This window comes from Halyomorpha halys, unplaced genomic scaffold (assembly GCF_000696795.3).
Source record: "Halyomorpha halys isolate HHAL.00 unplaced genomic scaffold, Hhal_1.1 Scaffold505.1, whole genome shotgun sequence".
NCBI lineage: Eukaryota > Metazoa > Arthropoda > Insecta > Hemiptera > Pentatomidae > Halyomorpha > Halyomorpha halys.
In genome coordinates this window covers 962,260-979,663 of record NW_027114634.1, presented here as the reverse complement: position 1 = coordinate 979,663, position 17,404 = coordinate 962,260, and the positions used below count along the sequence as shown (strand labels likewise).

General features: G+C 32.1%; 1 protein-coding gene across 2 annotated transcripts in view; it reads right to left on the bottom strand.

The window, feature by feature from the left end:
• Nucleotides 1-4,468: 4,468 nt before the first annotated feature.
• The window catches only part of Ziz (dedicator of cytokinesis protein Ziz), a 64,891-nt gene continuing 51,955 nt past the window's right edge, over nt 4,469-17,404 (bottom strand). For both annotated transcript variants that reach the window (XM_014425288.3, XM_014425289.3), the window contains exons 33-38: nt 13,861-14,117; nt 12,793-12,939; nt 10,629-10,839; nt 9,509-9,681; nt 9,255-9,373; nt 4,469-7,643 (exon numbers count right to left, since the gene is read on the bottom strand). In XM_014425288.3, the coding sequence (XP_014280774.1) occupies nt 7,403-7,643; nt 9,255-9,373; nt 9,509-9,681; nt 10,629-10,839; nt 12,793-12,939; nt 13,861-14,117 (1,148 nt within the window). In that variant the 3' untranslated portion in view covers nt 4,469-7,402. The remainder of the gene's footprint in view (nt 7,644-9,254; nt 9,374-9,508; nt 9,682-10,628; nt 10,840-12,792; nt 12,940-13,860; nt 14,118-17,404) is intronic.

Here is a 17,404-nt window from a genome sequence, read left to right as displayed (position 1 = left end):
GCTGAAACCACTAGTACGTCCGCCATGATTGCCTCTCTGAATAACACTGACATGTGGATGGCCCACACTTTGTTTGCCGAGCATTTGTACGAGCCTCCGATCCATGGCGAGCGGCCAACATGTGGATCCACCTTTACATTCCCCACCTATCTATTACCTTTTGAAACCCACGGACTCCTAGTTAGCTCCTTGATTTTCCCGTACATTGACACTACTGTTGTACGGTATATGCGGGAGCCTCGCTAGCTCGAGTCTTTACGGTTTACTAAATTGCTTTGAAAGATTTATCTTCGGGTTCCTCAGGGACACCTCTATTTCCCGGTATTATAATGAGTTGAAGTTGCTCTATCCTTCTAACCACCATAAGTATTTCCAGCCATTCTTCTTCTACCACGTTAGTTATCCAATTCAGCCGTCCGTCATACATCTCCGTTCTCCTTCAATTTAAATCATTTAATTATTTGTTGATTTTTTGCTTTCTACCCTCTATTATCATACAATTATTATTGTCTTTATTATATTGTAATGATATTGGTACTGGTATTTGGTGGAGGGAAAAAGTCCGCCAAGTGGGCCTAGTGGCGGCTTCCTTGAGTAGCCAAGGTGGGAGTGTCAAGATTCATTCCTCAGAATCGCCAAAAAATAAATATGAACAACCCCAAACCCGCACGGCCGTCACTATATTACATTGTAAATTGATATTCAGTTATATTTTCAATTTATTATTAAAAGTTACATTTTGATTTAAAATCATTTATTATATTTGTTTATTTTTTGCTCAACCTAATTTTTATTTTCCCTACTATGGTTAGTACAACAAAAATCTATTTTTTCAAAGACCAGTTTAAATGGCCCTAAGCCACTCCTAACTTTTGTGTGGATAGGTGGAGTCTTATTGAAGTTATTGTAATTTTTAGGATCTTTGAAAAAATTATATTTTTCGAATACTATATATATTCATATTTACAGGTTTATTGATGAGCAAAAACTTTATTTCTCCCTAACCAAATATTTCTCCCACTTCGCTAGTTCAATAAGTCCAAATTATTTCGATACTGTGCTCTTATTATAGCATAGTGGTGTAATAATATACTAGTAGATTTTTTGTTGAGCAATAAAAAAATAATGTTAATTGCATTAAATGAGTTCAAATTTAGATAAAATCATAAAAACTAAAATTTGTATCCTGTAAAGTAGGAAAAAAAAATTGATTAAGAAAAAGCATATCAGATTCGTTTTTAGCATTCTCAAAAACAGTTTTGAGTATTTCTTTCACGATATTTTCCAATTTCAGGTGCTGCTCAAATATTGCTAGATTAAACTATTTTAAGTCTCATCTTCCCGTATTAAGCAAATATTTCAAAAGCTATAGCCGTCGCTCCCTGGGGCTTAGAATGCCTTTCCTCTCCAGTCCCCACCACCTGCGGAGTGCCACAGGGATCGGTGCTGGGTCCAGTGCTGTTTGTCGTCTTTACGGCACCTGTGGTAGGCATCGAGCACCCAAAGGCAGTGGTAGCAGCCTATGCGGACGACATCAGCATCTACGCCTCCAGCATTAATGCAAAAACAGCTCTAACCCATGCTCAAAACGCTGCAGCCACCATCACTGATGCCCTTAAAAGTATTGGGATTAGGGTAAACCCTGGAAAGACGGACGCCATAGTGATGTCGTTCCAAACAGGAAAGAAACCACTGCCTACCACATTCAAAGTAGATGAAGTCGACCAGCGGATCTCCACCTCCATTCTCTACCTGGGCGTCACATTGGATAGGCACCTCACCTTCTCCAGTCACGTTCGGGAGAGACTTAAGCTGGCCGCCAGAAGAGCTACAGGCTCTACCATCTCTTGAAATCCCCACAACTCTCACTAAGGCTGAAGCTGCAAATCTACAAGGCTATAATCCGACCGACTCTGCTGTATGGTGCACCACTCCTGCGTCACCTCTACAAAACAACGCTAGAAAAGCTGCAGAGTTATCAGAATTCCGTCCTCCGGCGAATCGTCCGTGGAACTACACTACAGAGGGCCAGAAACACCACCATCCACCAGGAACTCCAGCTACCCTCAGTGCCGGAGTATATAGGCCGAAGGCACATCAAATTTTTTGATGGGCTTAAGGCCTGTGCCAACTCGCTCTTTAGAGATATCGCTCCTCCACCAAGACCTGGGAGGTGGCAAAGCACTGTCCCCTTAGTAGACGTCCTCGCCGAGGGAAGGACTTCGGGCTCTGCAGCTTGAAGTCATCACACCACCACCACCACCAGCCGGAATGGTCCCTCTCCATTCTATGCAAGCCCCCAACTAGGATGTTACCAATGTGAAACCGCCTTCAGCGGACCCTGTAACTCAACTTATACTGCCATACGGCAAAGTCTGTATGTAATTTGTATATATACACTGTATTATCATATATTTGTAATCGTAACTATATATCAATAAAGAGGATTTGAAAATAAAAAAAAAAAAAAATAGAATGCGCATACGGCGCCATCGATTCTGCACACACAGTGTACACTCGACAAAGCCCTTAAAATACCCATGGGTAGAAGAAGGCAGCACACTTCAACTAACATCATTGTACCTAAGTATTCCTTATTTTCAATGGAGGATATGAAAAAAAGGGGGTCTTAGAGGGGCGGGTCTGGCCGGGAAGGATTGCCTTTTATTTTTACGACCTCTGCTATTTAAAGGTTGTGACATGTCGTACATCGACCAACCTACGAATTTTTATAAGAAACAAAAAATATTTCACCTAGCTGGGTCAGAAAAACATATTCCTCAGTAACATGTGATATGGGTACACTATTGGGTAGACAATTTGAATCGACTAACCGAAGTGAGCCATAGTAATTTTTTTTTTATTTAATAAGTGAGTAAACATTACTGGATTTAGGGCAACTGTTTCTAGCAAAAATTATTTGTTTGTACAATATTTTCTACTTTCTCGAGGTTGGAACAGGTTAAATCATTAAGAGTAAGTCTCAATCTGACAAAACATCATTACATGCTTATGTACTTATACAGTCTAGCAGGTTAAAAAAGGCCTAATAGAGAACAAGTGGGAGAACTAGTATTGAAGAGTGCTGATGGTTTTCTTAAAGTTGCCAGACTGTGTAACCAGTATAATACTTACATATGGATGTAATCCCATCAAATGAATAATTATGGAAACCATATCTAAGGTTATAGACATATTTTTTTTTTTTTTAGTTAATAATGTATTTATTGTTATTTACAACTGTATACAAATATATACAAGTAAATTTGCTGTAGTTGACATAGTGACATGATACAAACATGTGGAGAATTTACCCTTTGACAAAACTCCAATAACATTTCTAGAGGAGAAGATCTCGATGCCATCTTCCTTTAAACGCCTAGGAGGATTATTAGGTTATGAAGGAGAAGCCAAGTTAGAAACAAGTGGATTTGGGAGGTTGAAAAGTTTATTCTGGAAGGAATGGTATCTGGTTCTGGCCAAATCGGCAACATATGGAACATTGAGGTCCTGATGGATGACTTGATTTGTGACAAAGTAAGGAGCATTAAGGATTTTACGAAGGATTTTGGACTCGGGAGGAATTTGATGGTTTAGATGGACATATTTAAATAATATTTTTAAAGGCATAAACACAAGAACTATAATTATAGTAACAATTTATTTGGGTATATAAAATCATACAATATTTACAAATTTCACATAATATATTACATACAAATGAAGGCAATGAAAGGTATTTATAAAGTATTATTAACAACTTAAAGCCCTGAGATGTGCGCATTAGAATAATTCATACCATACTAGTTAAGATATATTTTCTACTAGATGATATGGTAAGATATACTTAAATACTGTATAAGTAATGAATAATATATAATAAATAAAATGATTAAGTATTTCCATCTATATCCAAGTAAAAGTTAACATAAAAATGATTAAACTGCTCGATATACAGACAAATAGATCTGATAAAATTGTAATTAATCCTAAACCACTTGAGTTAAGACTGTTATCAGCCATTTAGCTAAAAAGAAATTGTGAATTTAGATTAAAGTAGAATCCATTGAATGGTTTCAAATAAAATTGAAAGTTAAAACATATTTAGCTAAACAGCTGCATATATATTTATTATTATAGAATTGTAAAGTAAGATTAATTTCAATTTTTGGTACTAATTCTAATTATTTAAAATAATAACACTCATAAAATTGCACAATAGAATAACAGTTTAACACAAATATTATTATAAAATACAGTTGGTGATTAAGAAGATTCTCCCTTATCTGGCATTAATGAATACAATATGACACCGCATTAAAGAAAGTGTTTAATAACCAATATATAAGAATATGTTTATATATGAATGTGCATATACTTGAATATGCATGTACAAACAAACCATAACACCTAAAATTTATTTTAGGTAAGCAAAGTAATTTAAAAAAAAAGTTTTTTGGTGAAAGTATTTTTAGTATTATAAATATGGAACATTATTTTATTATGTATTTAATAAAGTAAAATAAAAAATCAAATTAAAAATCTCCTTTGTGCTGAACTTCATTACTATTAGGGTAGTTTAATACTGGTGAGGTAAAGCATCCACTAATAGATCTCTTATTTTTTTTTTCTTCAAAAGAAGCTTATAATGAATTTTTTTTTTTTTATTATTAGACCAATGAACATAGTTATATACTGGATTATTCTAACATAATAATTTAAAATATAGTAATTACACTAAAAATACATTTAAGAATGTTAAAAGTAGCAAGACTGTAAATAAGTGCATGTAAAATAAATAAATTATTAAATGATTAAAACTAATCAATAATTATTATTAAATTTAAGTTTAGTAAATTTGGTATTTACTAATAATCAAGTAAAATATTTTTGCCGTACAAATTAAAAACAAATGATACGAACATTCTCTCTTTACGGGTGCCGGATAAGGAAGAGCACTCGATACATTCCCATTTATTCCAGGTCAGAGCAAGATTTTAATCTTAAACTTTCACAAGAATGAGTACCTTTTATAAAGTACTTTTGTTTATGATAATTGAAGGGGATAAAGGTTCTTCAGGAAATTTAATATTGATAAGACAATAATATAACTGATAAAGATTAACAGACGCTTAAGTAGACCACAATAAGAAATACGTAATGTATTAAATAAACTGATCCTTCTTCATAAAGAAAAATACGTTTTTCAGGGTAAATATAAGAAATAAAAATATTCTGTACACTTTACTACATCATGATTACAGATTATATACAAACTATGATTCCCAATCATTTATATGATGAACAAGGTGTGTAAATAATAATTAAAAATCAAATTCATCACTCGATCTATTTGAAATTTCAAAACATGTAGGATTTATTAAATGATGAATGAGAATTTTATTTAAATAAAAAGTTGATACATGTTATAGTTTTTCCTACTAGATAAAAAATATTTAGAAGAATTAATACTTCAGAACTCAAATACAATCCACTAATGGATAAATGCTCAGTATCAATATAACAAATTTAATAAATCAAAAACTAAATAATACAAATCATATTTATCACAAAAGCATTTTTTGCTTACATTTATAACTTAAATATTCTAAAGATAAAGCTTTGTACCAAATAAGAGAGCATAATTAAATATGACACAATAAATAAAGGAAGGCTGCCAATTCATAATTCCAAATTGGCAACATGATCATGTAGAAAACATAAAAAGATAGAATTTAATTCCTATACTAATGACTTCAAACAGATGAGATATATAATCAAATAAACGAGGACAACAAGCTTAAAGTTAATAACATTTTTATCACTAACAATAAAAATGAAATATTATTATTAATAATTAAATTTAATAAAAACACATTTTATCATATAATACTGTCACACACCACTGATGTAGAAAGGGCATCACAAATATTAAACATAAGCTAACCGAACCATAAATAAATAATAACAGTCTTGTCATATATTATACACTTTTGACAAATGAAAAAAGTAAAGTACACGGAAGAACTTGGAATACAAAGAAAATTGATTACAAAATACCTTGTGGAAAACTTAAGACTTCTTTTAAGTACCAATAATATTCTATCAAACTTCATATCAGTCTTCCAGTGCCCGGTTCAATTAATTCCAAGCTGTTAATTTCTAATCAGTTAAACAGCGCTATCTAGCAAGGGACTAATGAAGCATGCTTTAAAAAAATTGAGCTCAGTTTTTACCCTAAACTTTTACGGCTTAGGGTACTCCGTATGACCAATGCCTTAAACCATAATGTTAATGTATTAACATACTATAAAAGTAGATTTGGGAACTAATTGGGTAAAAACCTAATGTTAAATCTTTTATAAAATTTATGATAATGAAAAGAATTAAAAAGTTGTAAAATTAAATTTTAAAAAACTGTATTACTAGAACCGATGAAGGATTTAAGATACAGTACTTGATGGAGTATTGTTTCTAAGTTGTAAAATTATGAATATAAAAAAATAAATTACCTTAAACGGTATTAGAGCTACATATTTTGTCACAATTTTAAAATAAACACCCCCAAAAACCTCAACTTTGACAGTCATAACATACTTTATTTATGCAGTGCCCAATAAAAATTTTATTCTTGGCTGATAGATCACCCAGTTAAATGACAATATATAAAGGTTTTTCGTGCAAGAACATCTAAACCACAAATCCTTATTTAACAATACAGTTAATGCCTAAAATTCACATTCAGTAATACATTTATACAAATTTCATTCTTGTGCAACTGATTAATAACTTGAGCATTCCTATATTCATTTTTCTTTGTTTCACAACATTTAAAGACCTTAAAGGTTTACATTTTTACAACTCCTAATCAACCAGAGTCAATCATATTCTTTATGTTTTTTAGAATATTACTTCTAGTAAAGACAGATGATCAAAGGCAGAAAATACCATTGATGGGGATATATTTGTTTTAAAAGCAATTTAGGAGTATTTAGAAAATAAATAGATAAAAAAGAGATCTAAAATTCTTTAAGAATAATAAATTACTTAATATAAAACAATACCTAATGATAATGTCTGAAAGATCATCAGGTTGTTTATGATTGTAGTAAATATAATTTTAATTTCTAAACTATCAAAGGTATACACCATTAGTTAAAATTATATTAAGATCAAACAATTCTAACATAAGATAAATTAATATTAATAAAAATTATAACAGTCCATTTCTTATAACATATAATTCATAATATTTATTTCATAAAAACTTTTATTTCAATTAAATAAAATTATTTACAATTAATGAGTAATAAATTACTTCTTTCATAGATCATATGTATAGTAATGTTTAGATCAAACAATATTAATTTTAAACCATAAATACTAATTTATAGAATGTTGTTTATGCTGAGCTTGAATTAGTAGTTGAAGTTGCACCAGAAATAGCTGAAAAAAGAGCTTGAGAATTTCTTTTGAAACTACCTAACTCGGTATGGGGCCATAATGTTTCAGAAAACATAGATGACAGCTCTTCTGCTAACTTTTGAAGATTTTGTCGAAGAGCTGCTTGATACTCAACTTGATCAGAGCGAACTAACCGTGAGTTCAACTGAAGTGCAGCATAACAAACCCGTACAAATTCCCTTTAAATAAAATAGAAACAATCAAGAAACAAAGAACCATTTATACAAGAAAGGGTTTTATCAGTCCCTTTCACTATCCACTGTACAGCATACAAATTTTAGTATAAAATGGGAAGATTTAAAAAAATATATATTTAATGATTTTAAAACAGAATAGAAAAAAGAAAATTTCATTCTGAGATTAGGCTCATTGAGAATAATAAAAAGTCAAGTAATGCCTGATTAGATGACTACATTAATAAAATAAATCAATATGTACATTATCTACAATTAAAAAAAAAGAATTAAATTAAATTAAATTAAAAACAGAAAAAATGTCTTGTAAACAAATTAAAAGTAAGATATTCCTGTACCATACAATATAAACGCCATATGTAACATAATTGATATACGAGGGTAGCATGAAACGTTTCCGACCACAACGTGAAGATGGCAGCACTCATAAATAAAAGCAAGTGAATTTCATTGTTCATCTGTTGACAGTTACCCACCAAAGTTTCAGCCATTTTGAACACGCAGTGTTTATGTAACAGTCGTTTGAGTGATGTGAGTGTTTTTTTGAAAATGGACAAAATTGAGTATTGAGCTGTCATTAAATCTTTGTTTTTGAAAGGCAATGTAAATCAAAGATGAGTTGGATTCTGTGTATGGGGACTCTGCACCATCATTTATCATATTGAAATTTTGAGCAGCTGAATTTAAACGTGGCCGTAAGAGCTTGGGAGACGATGAACGTTCAAAAACTGCAACTACTGACAAAAACATTGCCAAAGTTCACCAAATAGTGCTAGATGACCCCCTTTGCAGTTCAAACAGTGGACTGCAAAGGGGCAACCGGCTCCAAAAAAAGCAAAAACTGTTTTCTCAACTGGGAATGTGATGGCGACTTTTTTTTGGGATAGTCATGGAGTTATTTTAATCAATCTTCACAAAGTAAAAACTATTACAGGAGCATACTGCGCATCATTACTTGACAAGCTGAAGGTAGAACTTGCAGAAAAACAGAAAAAAATCTAAAAATTGCGCTCAGAGGGCAGAGATTTTCATCAAATGAAGAGACAATCACCTTCGTGAACAGTTATTTTGCAGAGAAAAACGCCTAGTACTTTTTGGATGGATTACAGAGATGGGAGCATCGCTGGGAGAAGTGTGTAGAGTTACAAGGAGACTATGTTGAAAAATAAATAAAAAATTCAGAAAAAATGTTTTTTATTTTTTTTATGTCGGAAACTTTTCAGATCACCCTCGTATATACATCATGAAGTATATGTTGGTTGAAACGAACATTAATAGAATAAGAAGATGGTATACATTCTTTCCATTATACTTAATGGAACTAGTAACCATTTAGAATATATTCTCTACAAACATAACCCTGTAGTGATTATGCTGATCAGTATTTATTTAATTACTGTTTCAAGATAATTATAAATAAACTCCACTAAAACACTCCAGTGATAAGACTGCCAAATTCCTACTCTTTATATTTATTTTTAATCTGAAACTTCATCCTATCCTTAAAAGAATTACTGATAAAAGTAATATACATCATGATTTCAATATACCATAATAATATTCTTTATGTATTATTAAGTACAACAACAAAAATACCTGAATAGATCTTTAAGTTCTTCAACTTTTTCATCAGGAAAATTATGAGATACAGATGGATCCAAAAATGCAGTAGCATATGCAAGAGGTCCAGCATTAACTTGAACACAAACACTGCCCTAAATTTGAGAATAAAGTTTGTAATTTAAGAATAACAAAGGCACATGGAATAATAAAATATGAAGAATATACACATCATTAAGAAATATAGTAAGACATTTACTACTTAAATGAGATATTTGAATAAAACACACCTGGAGCTTAAGCTGTAACTTCTTTGCATCAGGAGGTTGTAGAAAAACAACTTCTTCCAACTCGGCGACTCTTTGTCTCATTTCATCCAAAGCAACTTCAATAGGCGTAAGTTCAAATTCTTCCTTTTCCACTACTCGCAATCTCTTTTTCACATAAGGAAAATAATACTCACCTGAAAAAATAATACATATACAACATAGAAGCATAAAAAATATATTTAACTCCTAGTTTAATATGTTTGTAAGCCCTAACAAAAATACTATAGAACGGTTTTAAGGAAAAATGTTCTGAATAAAACAAAATAGTTTAAAAAAAGAAAAACTTTATCAAATTCACATTTATATTTCTCAGCTCCCAATAATGCTAGGCTATAAATAAATTCTATGAGATTTTTCTTTTAAGCCAAAAGTAATTTGTAAACAAAAGGCGTTTTTTAAATCTTTTTCATCGCCTATCATTTTGAATTTAACTAACTAGAAATAATTTCAATAACTGTTGTAAAATTTTAAAAATATGAGAGTTGAGTCATGAACTTTGAGAAATTTTGGTTCTATTGTACTGAAAATTACTATAATCACACAAACGCCATTCAAGAAATTGAATAAGTAGAAAAGAGAGGCTAATTCTAAAAGGGCTGGAAATTTTTGATTAAAAAAATATATAGCCTCGCAATAATTGTTCAAGGCACATTCAGCCATCGAATTGGGGTGAGGCGACTAATAGTTGGCTTAAAAATGAATCCTACACTAAAATGATGATTGGTTTTTTTTTTGGGGGGGGGGGGGAGAGTAAAATTACTACGATAATTAACTATGAAGTGACATATAGAATTAGAGTCAATAGTAATCTGGTATGTTAAACCATGTATTAAGTTTTATAAGGATGTAGTTTGAAAGATGCATGATCAGATAGTAGAAAAAATGTTTTGGGGGTCAGTCGTGTTATGTTTGAGGACCTTGTATTATTCAGAGGTTTTGAAAGCATGGATATTTTAGAGATATAAAAGAGGAAGAAATGATAATATCAATAGGTGAAAAGGATTATGAGAAATTCCAATCAACAAATGGAATCCAGATCAGATTGAAAATAAACCAAAATAATTTTTAAAAAATTACTAACTAGTAAGAACTGTCCTTCTTTTATATTGTTCAGTCGGAGTCCCTCTTGGCCTGCCATCTTTGGTGAATGGTGTTTCAAACATAAATGTCTTAACATTATGGTTTTGTTCAAACTCAGTTGATCTTATGTGAGATTCCGTTTTCTCCCAATAAGGTAGAACAGAGGTTACTTGGATATGAGCCATTTTTGAATCCAGATCAGCTTCAATAATCTAAATAAAACATAAAATTAATTAATACAAAATGGTTTCATAAAAGTAAATAAGCATGAACTAACATGCTTATTTATTTGATATTATTTCATCCATAACTCAAAAAGTGTTTAAGAAGTTTTATTAATAGGTTGTTAAGATCTCTAGATATAGACTGTTTACCAATAAAGTAATTGTTAATAACCCGTATAATAATAATAATAATAAAGTGTTTTATTTATCAAACCTATAAATATGATATGAAAACGTTAGCAAGGCCGAATTGGCCGAAACGTTGGACATGTGAATGAAATAAATGTTTTGAGACTATAATTTGGATAGTGTTGTTGAATTATTTAGTTAGCAAGGAAATTTTAATAAATAACATCAGAAGGGAATTGAAATAGTAAGTCCTTGCAGAATATTTTAGTAAGTAATCTTTTTGTAATTGCTAAAAATAATTAATAAGGTTAAAGAGTGCTTTCATTATTTTTTGGTAGAAAAATAAAACTGAAGGGGGTAAAGAGTACAAGCCTAAGGAGAGTCAGGTTAGGAGTAAAGATGGCGTTCTGGTGTAAGGTAAAGCTGTAATTCTGCTAAGGCGAATAGAACACTACCAAGCCACTTTCAAACAAGGTAATTTTGATGGTTAAAAATATGGACACCATGCTCACAATGTAAAGCCCCCAAATGAGGAACATGTTCTTGGTGGCATTACTCAACAGAAAAAAATAATGATTTTAATAATAAATAATTTTAAATAATGATAAAAAAACAAAAACAAAGTTTTACTAGAAGAATAGAAGACTGGTATAATATTCGTTATATTGAAAAAGAAAGGAACTATAATCCAATATGTATATGCTTATTGTGGACTTAAAGGCAGTATATAGTGTATGGTGAAAAAAACCATACATAGCAAGGGAGAAACTTGGATTCCCAAAAAAGTTAATAAGGTTGGTCAGAGGGACTATCATAGATGCCAGCTTCTTATATGGTAGTTTAAGAAGACATGTAAAAAAAAAAAAGTGTAGCATGCAATATGCTAAATCTAGCTGTAGAAAGCATAACGAAAGAACCTAAAATACAAACAGGAACTTTATATATCAGGTACAAGTTTACACAGTTGTTATATATACAATAGGAAAATCCTTCACTGCAGTGACAGATAATTTTACATCACTAGAGGCAGCAACAGTGATTTGATGTCAACTAACAAATGACAGGCTGGTCCAACTGTCAAGTTGGAAATACAATTTTTAAAAAATTTAAAGATTTGGAAAACGATTTAAACCAGGAGTAAAACAAAGGCTTGTTGCCAGAAACAGTCATTATCATGGTCTTCTGGAGTATATAAAAAAATCATCTGCTATTATGATCTACAAAGCTACTTCTATACAAGATTACTAATACAGCCAGTTCTAAGACATAAGTCTGAAATCTGGAAGATCCCAGTGAAAGAAAATAATGCATATTAACAAGCTAGCAAACCTATTAAATAAGCTAGAAGCGGTAAAACCCAGACAGCAAGCTCAGATGGGACGGCCATGTTGTATGGATGAAATGTACCTCAACCCAAAAGGCTGTTCAATATAGGACTAGATAAAAAAGGAAAAGTGGGAATGCCGAAGCTGAGACGGATGGAAAGATAGAATCAGTGCCAAATTCTTAGTGAGAGGTCACCCAGGACTAAAAAGATTAAAAGGCGATTCTAGAGGCAGCCAGGTTACAGTAACGGATTACACAGCTCAGGTGAATGATAATACATATAATAGACACTTTACTAAAAATAGTTATACGAACCAAGTTCCATAGTTATATGGTTCTAGAATACAATAAAAATGGTAATTTTTTTTACAATTTAAATTTTTTAAGATTTTTGAAAATTTAAATTTAATAATTAATAGTAAAAATGAAAACCCTAATTCAATAATCTGAAAAACTGAAAGATATATAATAAAATATAATACTCACAGGAGCAGAATCCATAATTATTCGTACATTGCCTTGTCCAAATTTTTGAGAGTACTGTTGAAGTAGTCTATCTGATATTTCAGAAAGTGATGTTACCTTAGGTTCTTTATAAACATATTCCACTCCACTTTCTTTGTCGAAGTAAACCTATATAAAAATTTTAAAAATAGAATGTGTTGAGCCAATAGTCAAATGTAACACATAAAAACGAAACAGTCTAAAACAAAATAAAATTTTGAATAGAAGAATAAACACAACTGTGATCAATTAGGTTTTCTGGGGAAACTCTCAAATGAGAACAAATGAAATAATTTATATGTATAATATCTAGATAATATAATCCAAATAATTTTTAATTTTTATAATTATATAATTGACATTTTTTAAAAATCTGAAACCTGTATGAATATGAGAACAATAAAATCTCAAAATGTCAACAAAATATATTTTAATAATAATTGACAGAACCTCAATGCACTCAAAAAAATATGAGCTGATTATTTCCAAAACCTACCCAAACACAGTTGAAGCCATAGGATTTGGGTCAATTTTGGAAAGAAACGACTCATATATTATTTCTTCATAAATCTTTGTCATTGTTTGGTCTCTATTAGTTATACTTCTTATATAAGTTTTGCCTTCATTGCACTATTTATGGTCCGTTCAGTAGTGGAGAGACGCAGCTTTAGTGAGAGTGGTTTCATTAGTTGTATTAACACAGTGCTGGTGCTATATAGTTCACATAGACAACACATACTGGACTTTGTTATGAAAAGATATTCAATAAAGCAATAGTACTAGCTCTGCATTTAGTAATTTAACTCCTCTTTTCCCCTCAGGAGGGGATTCATCAGGATGAATCCATATTAAAAACCTCACAATGGCAATTCAAAAAACCTATTCCTTGCGTATCACCAGGATAGCAATAAGGTAATAATAAAAAAAAATGAATTAGCCTCAGTTTTAAAATAAACACCTCATTTAAACCACCAATCACTTCTTTATAATATATATTTTTTTTTTAATAGAGAGTCAAATAGCTAACTTATAAATAGAATTGTAAAATACCTCTCCATAAAACGCAACCCTGTAAAATCTTCCAAGTAATCTTTTTCCATGAGAAGATGTAACTTTAGCCATAGCTTGAGCCAGAGTGGAATAAGCTCTTGAAAGAGATGCATAGTCTTTTCGTTTTTCATAGATTGGAAGTAAAAGATTATATAAGTGGTATAGAATTTCAAACCTCTCAGATCGCTCAATATGCTCAGCACATGTCTCAAGCTGATCAATAAGTGTTTGTTCAGTATATTGTACATCTACAACTCCTAAAAATATAAAACATAATATTTAATTTTCAAATTTAAATAAAATACATCCAGTAAGTGAATAATGTAAAAGTTAGTATCTAAGTTATGTGGTTTATACATAAGAATTATGTGAATAATGAACATCTTTCTGTTAAATAAAAATATGCTGATTTTAGTTTATAACCTCATAATAAAAATCTTTTTTTCCCATTCTGAATCAAATATTTTTTTTTTCATTATTTTACCTGTTGTTAACAAAGGCTTAGTAATTGAGTAATCATAGACCAGTTTCAATAGAAAATCACACCAAAGAAATTTTTAAATCATTCTAGAACATTCTGCAGTCATTCACACTATCATTACTCTAAACTTCATAAATATTTTATGCAAGATCTAGTTCAAATGGCTTAGAACCCGAAAAGCCCAATAAAAATCACCCTTAGATATTTTAACACTAAGTAGGCAAATTATAAACAGGAACAATGGTAATTGTTATACAAGGCTTAAATTAGTGTTTACATTTGGAAATAAATAAGAATATTTAGGGTGTGATGAGGCTAAGTCTAAGCGGTCTAAAAGACAAAAATTTAAAAACAAGTTTTTTTTCATTCAAAAATAATATATGTACCATTGCCAATGTCATGTCAACAAGATGAATCCCAGAAACAATCCTTATTCAATTGATAGAAGAACCAAGAGAGCATTGAGAGAGAAATAGTTTATTCATCTATGCTGCCCAAATACATCAGGTTGCTACATACACAGCATACTAATCCATCCGTAATTGGACATATATAAATTACATATAATTACATGGTATAATAAAATAGAAAGAAAACAGTTTTTTTTTCCTACAGTTTCCTTTTATAATCAATTTCAGTCTATATGCCAAATACAAATATTTCAATTCATTATTTTTTTTCTTTCCCTTTTCTGTTCCTTCAATTTCACCATTTCACAATTTTTAATTCACCCGATCAACAAATTAACTCGCCTGAATTTACCCTTCTAGATCCTCTCTGTTGACCCGCTAAACAAATTCACAATTAGATGGCAATGTGAGATCAGACCATTAATAATAGTCACAGCAGTAGATCAGTTTACCAAAAAACAAACCAATAAATACATTCTACGAGAGCAAGACTAACACATAGATTCAAAGGAAAATGTAATAAAAACCCGGTTACCAGAAACACTTGAATGGATAAATAAGTTTTTTAAAAATAAATAAATAATAGTACTAATAAAATAAAATAATTTAATGAATAAATAAGTTAAAAGACACAAATCGACAGGTCCACAAATTAAAATAAATAAATAAAACAATGAATAATCTCCGAGCTAATTCCCATGCAGGTGATGGTGTATGATCCCCAGGGAGTCTAAAATAATATTTTCGGCTAAGATCGCAATATCCCCGATGCTAACACCTAGCCCTTCTAAGAAGCTCCTTGTTCTATCTGGTATTGTTCCGCGAGATCCAAACCAGAGGCCTCTCACGGTGAACTCTCTCTCTCCGAAGGTCTCACAGAATTTTTCCTTAAGGAAAGGGACACATTTTTGATATATTTCCTTTTTTCCCTTTCCACTCCACCTTCCTGTTCGAGGTCATTACTTTCAAATCTTACTGTCGGATCCAAGACCAGAGCCGTGCCTCCGATTTTTGCAAGACAGTGATCTGGCTAGTCGTGTGGGATCCTATATTAATCTTTATTTTATTTGTGGTTAGGAGAGCCACGATCACATTTGTGAGGTCGGATGGCACACATCTTGCCTCCAGTGAGCTCACTATGTGTCCATGACCAACATTGTCAAAAGCCCCTATCACGTTCAGAAAAACCACCGCACACTCTTTTTTCTTATTTTTGGGATCTTTTATGATCGCGTCGATGATTCTGGCGCTTACATGTGTTCCCAGTAGACCTTTTATGAAGCCCCTTTGACATTTGCTGAAGGTGACCTGCTTTCTCAATTCCATATCCAGAACCTTCTCGATGGTTTGGCGCACAATCGAGTATATCGTTATTGGCCTCCAGGAGGAAACACTTTTTGTGTTTCTCCTTTTCCCTTGTAGACCAATATTGTGCGCCCTTGGCGTAGAGGCTCTGATTCATATCCCACCTTCAGCATGATCTCAGCAATATACATGATGTGTGTTACATCGAAGTATTTAATTGTGCGGACCAACACACCTTCCGGCCCCAGTGATGAGTCCAACGATGTCGACTTAATAGCTCTCTTGACCACCTGACTATCTATGGACATCAAATTTGGCATCGGGGAGCTTTCTCATAATCCGCACGTTTGCGGAGATTCTCTTTTTCAAAGAGGCTTCTGAAATGTTTCTCTATGTCGGCTATCTTTAATGGGCATTGCTTGGGGGCGTCGGTGTTCATATTGCTCTGTACCACTTTTTTCCTTCTATTATAATAATTGTATTAGGCTAATTCATAATGGTACTGCTCCTGTTGACGGTTCCTATCTGCCTTATTAGCTCTCTGCGGATTCAACACCTTTCCCGCACCCTTGTCGGCCATTTCGGTTTTATTTTTTTCCCTCATTTTATAGAATTTGATGGCAGGGTGCTGTGGGCCCAGCAGTTTGGCGTTAATATTTTTAAGGAAATTCAAGAAATCGCCTACTGCTCTGTCAAAATCCGCAGAATTAAAATTTTTAACTTCCATAATATCTTGAAAGATAGCCGACCATTTGCCTATTTTTATTTTGATATGGTCTATCTCCCCCTCTCCGACCTCATTATCACTTACAATACTTAGTAAGCCCCTTAATTTTTTGTTGTTTGCCTCCCTAGGATGCTTCTTCACTAAATGGGTTCCAAGACCTCTATCACCCTTAAAAATCTGCCCACAGACTGGACAGACTTTCTCAATTGTCTGTGGAGGAGGATCATGTCTGTCCTGTTCTTTTCCCGTCTCTTTTGTCTGCTGTACTGTAGGCAATCTTGAAAAGGCATCACCAATTGACAATGTCTTGCCCAATACTACCCTTTTCTCATCCTGTCACTCGACCTTAACACACTTTTTTTCGCTATCTCCAGCGGCATCCACAGACATCACGGAGACCACCACTGCTTCCTGAAGAGGGCCTCCCACTCTTGGAACCCATACAGTTTGTCCTAGTTAAATTCTCTCGGGTCTCTGTTGGTCTGAACTCATATTTCATCAACAACTTACCAACAGATACGAAAACCTTTTCACCCGCATCTAGGATTCATTAAGAATCAATTTAAAAAGAATTTATGTATAATAGGTTTATATATATAAATGTAATAAGTATAAATTTGA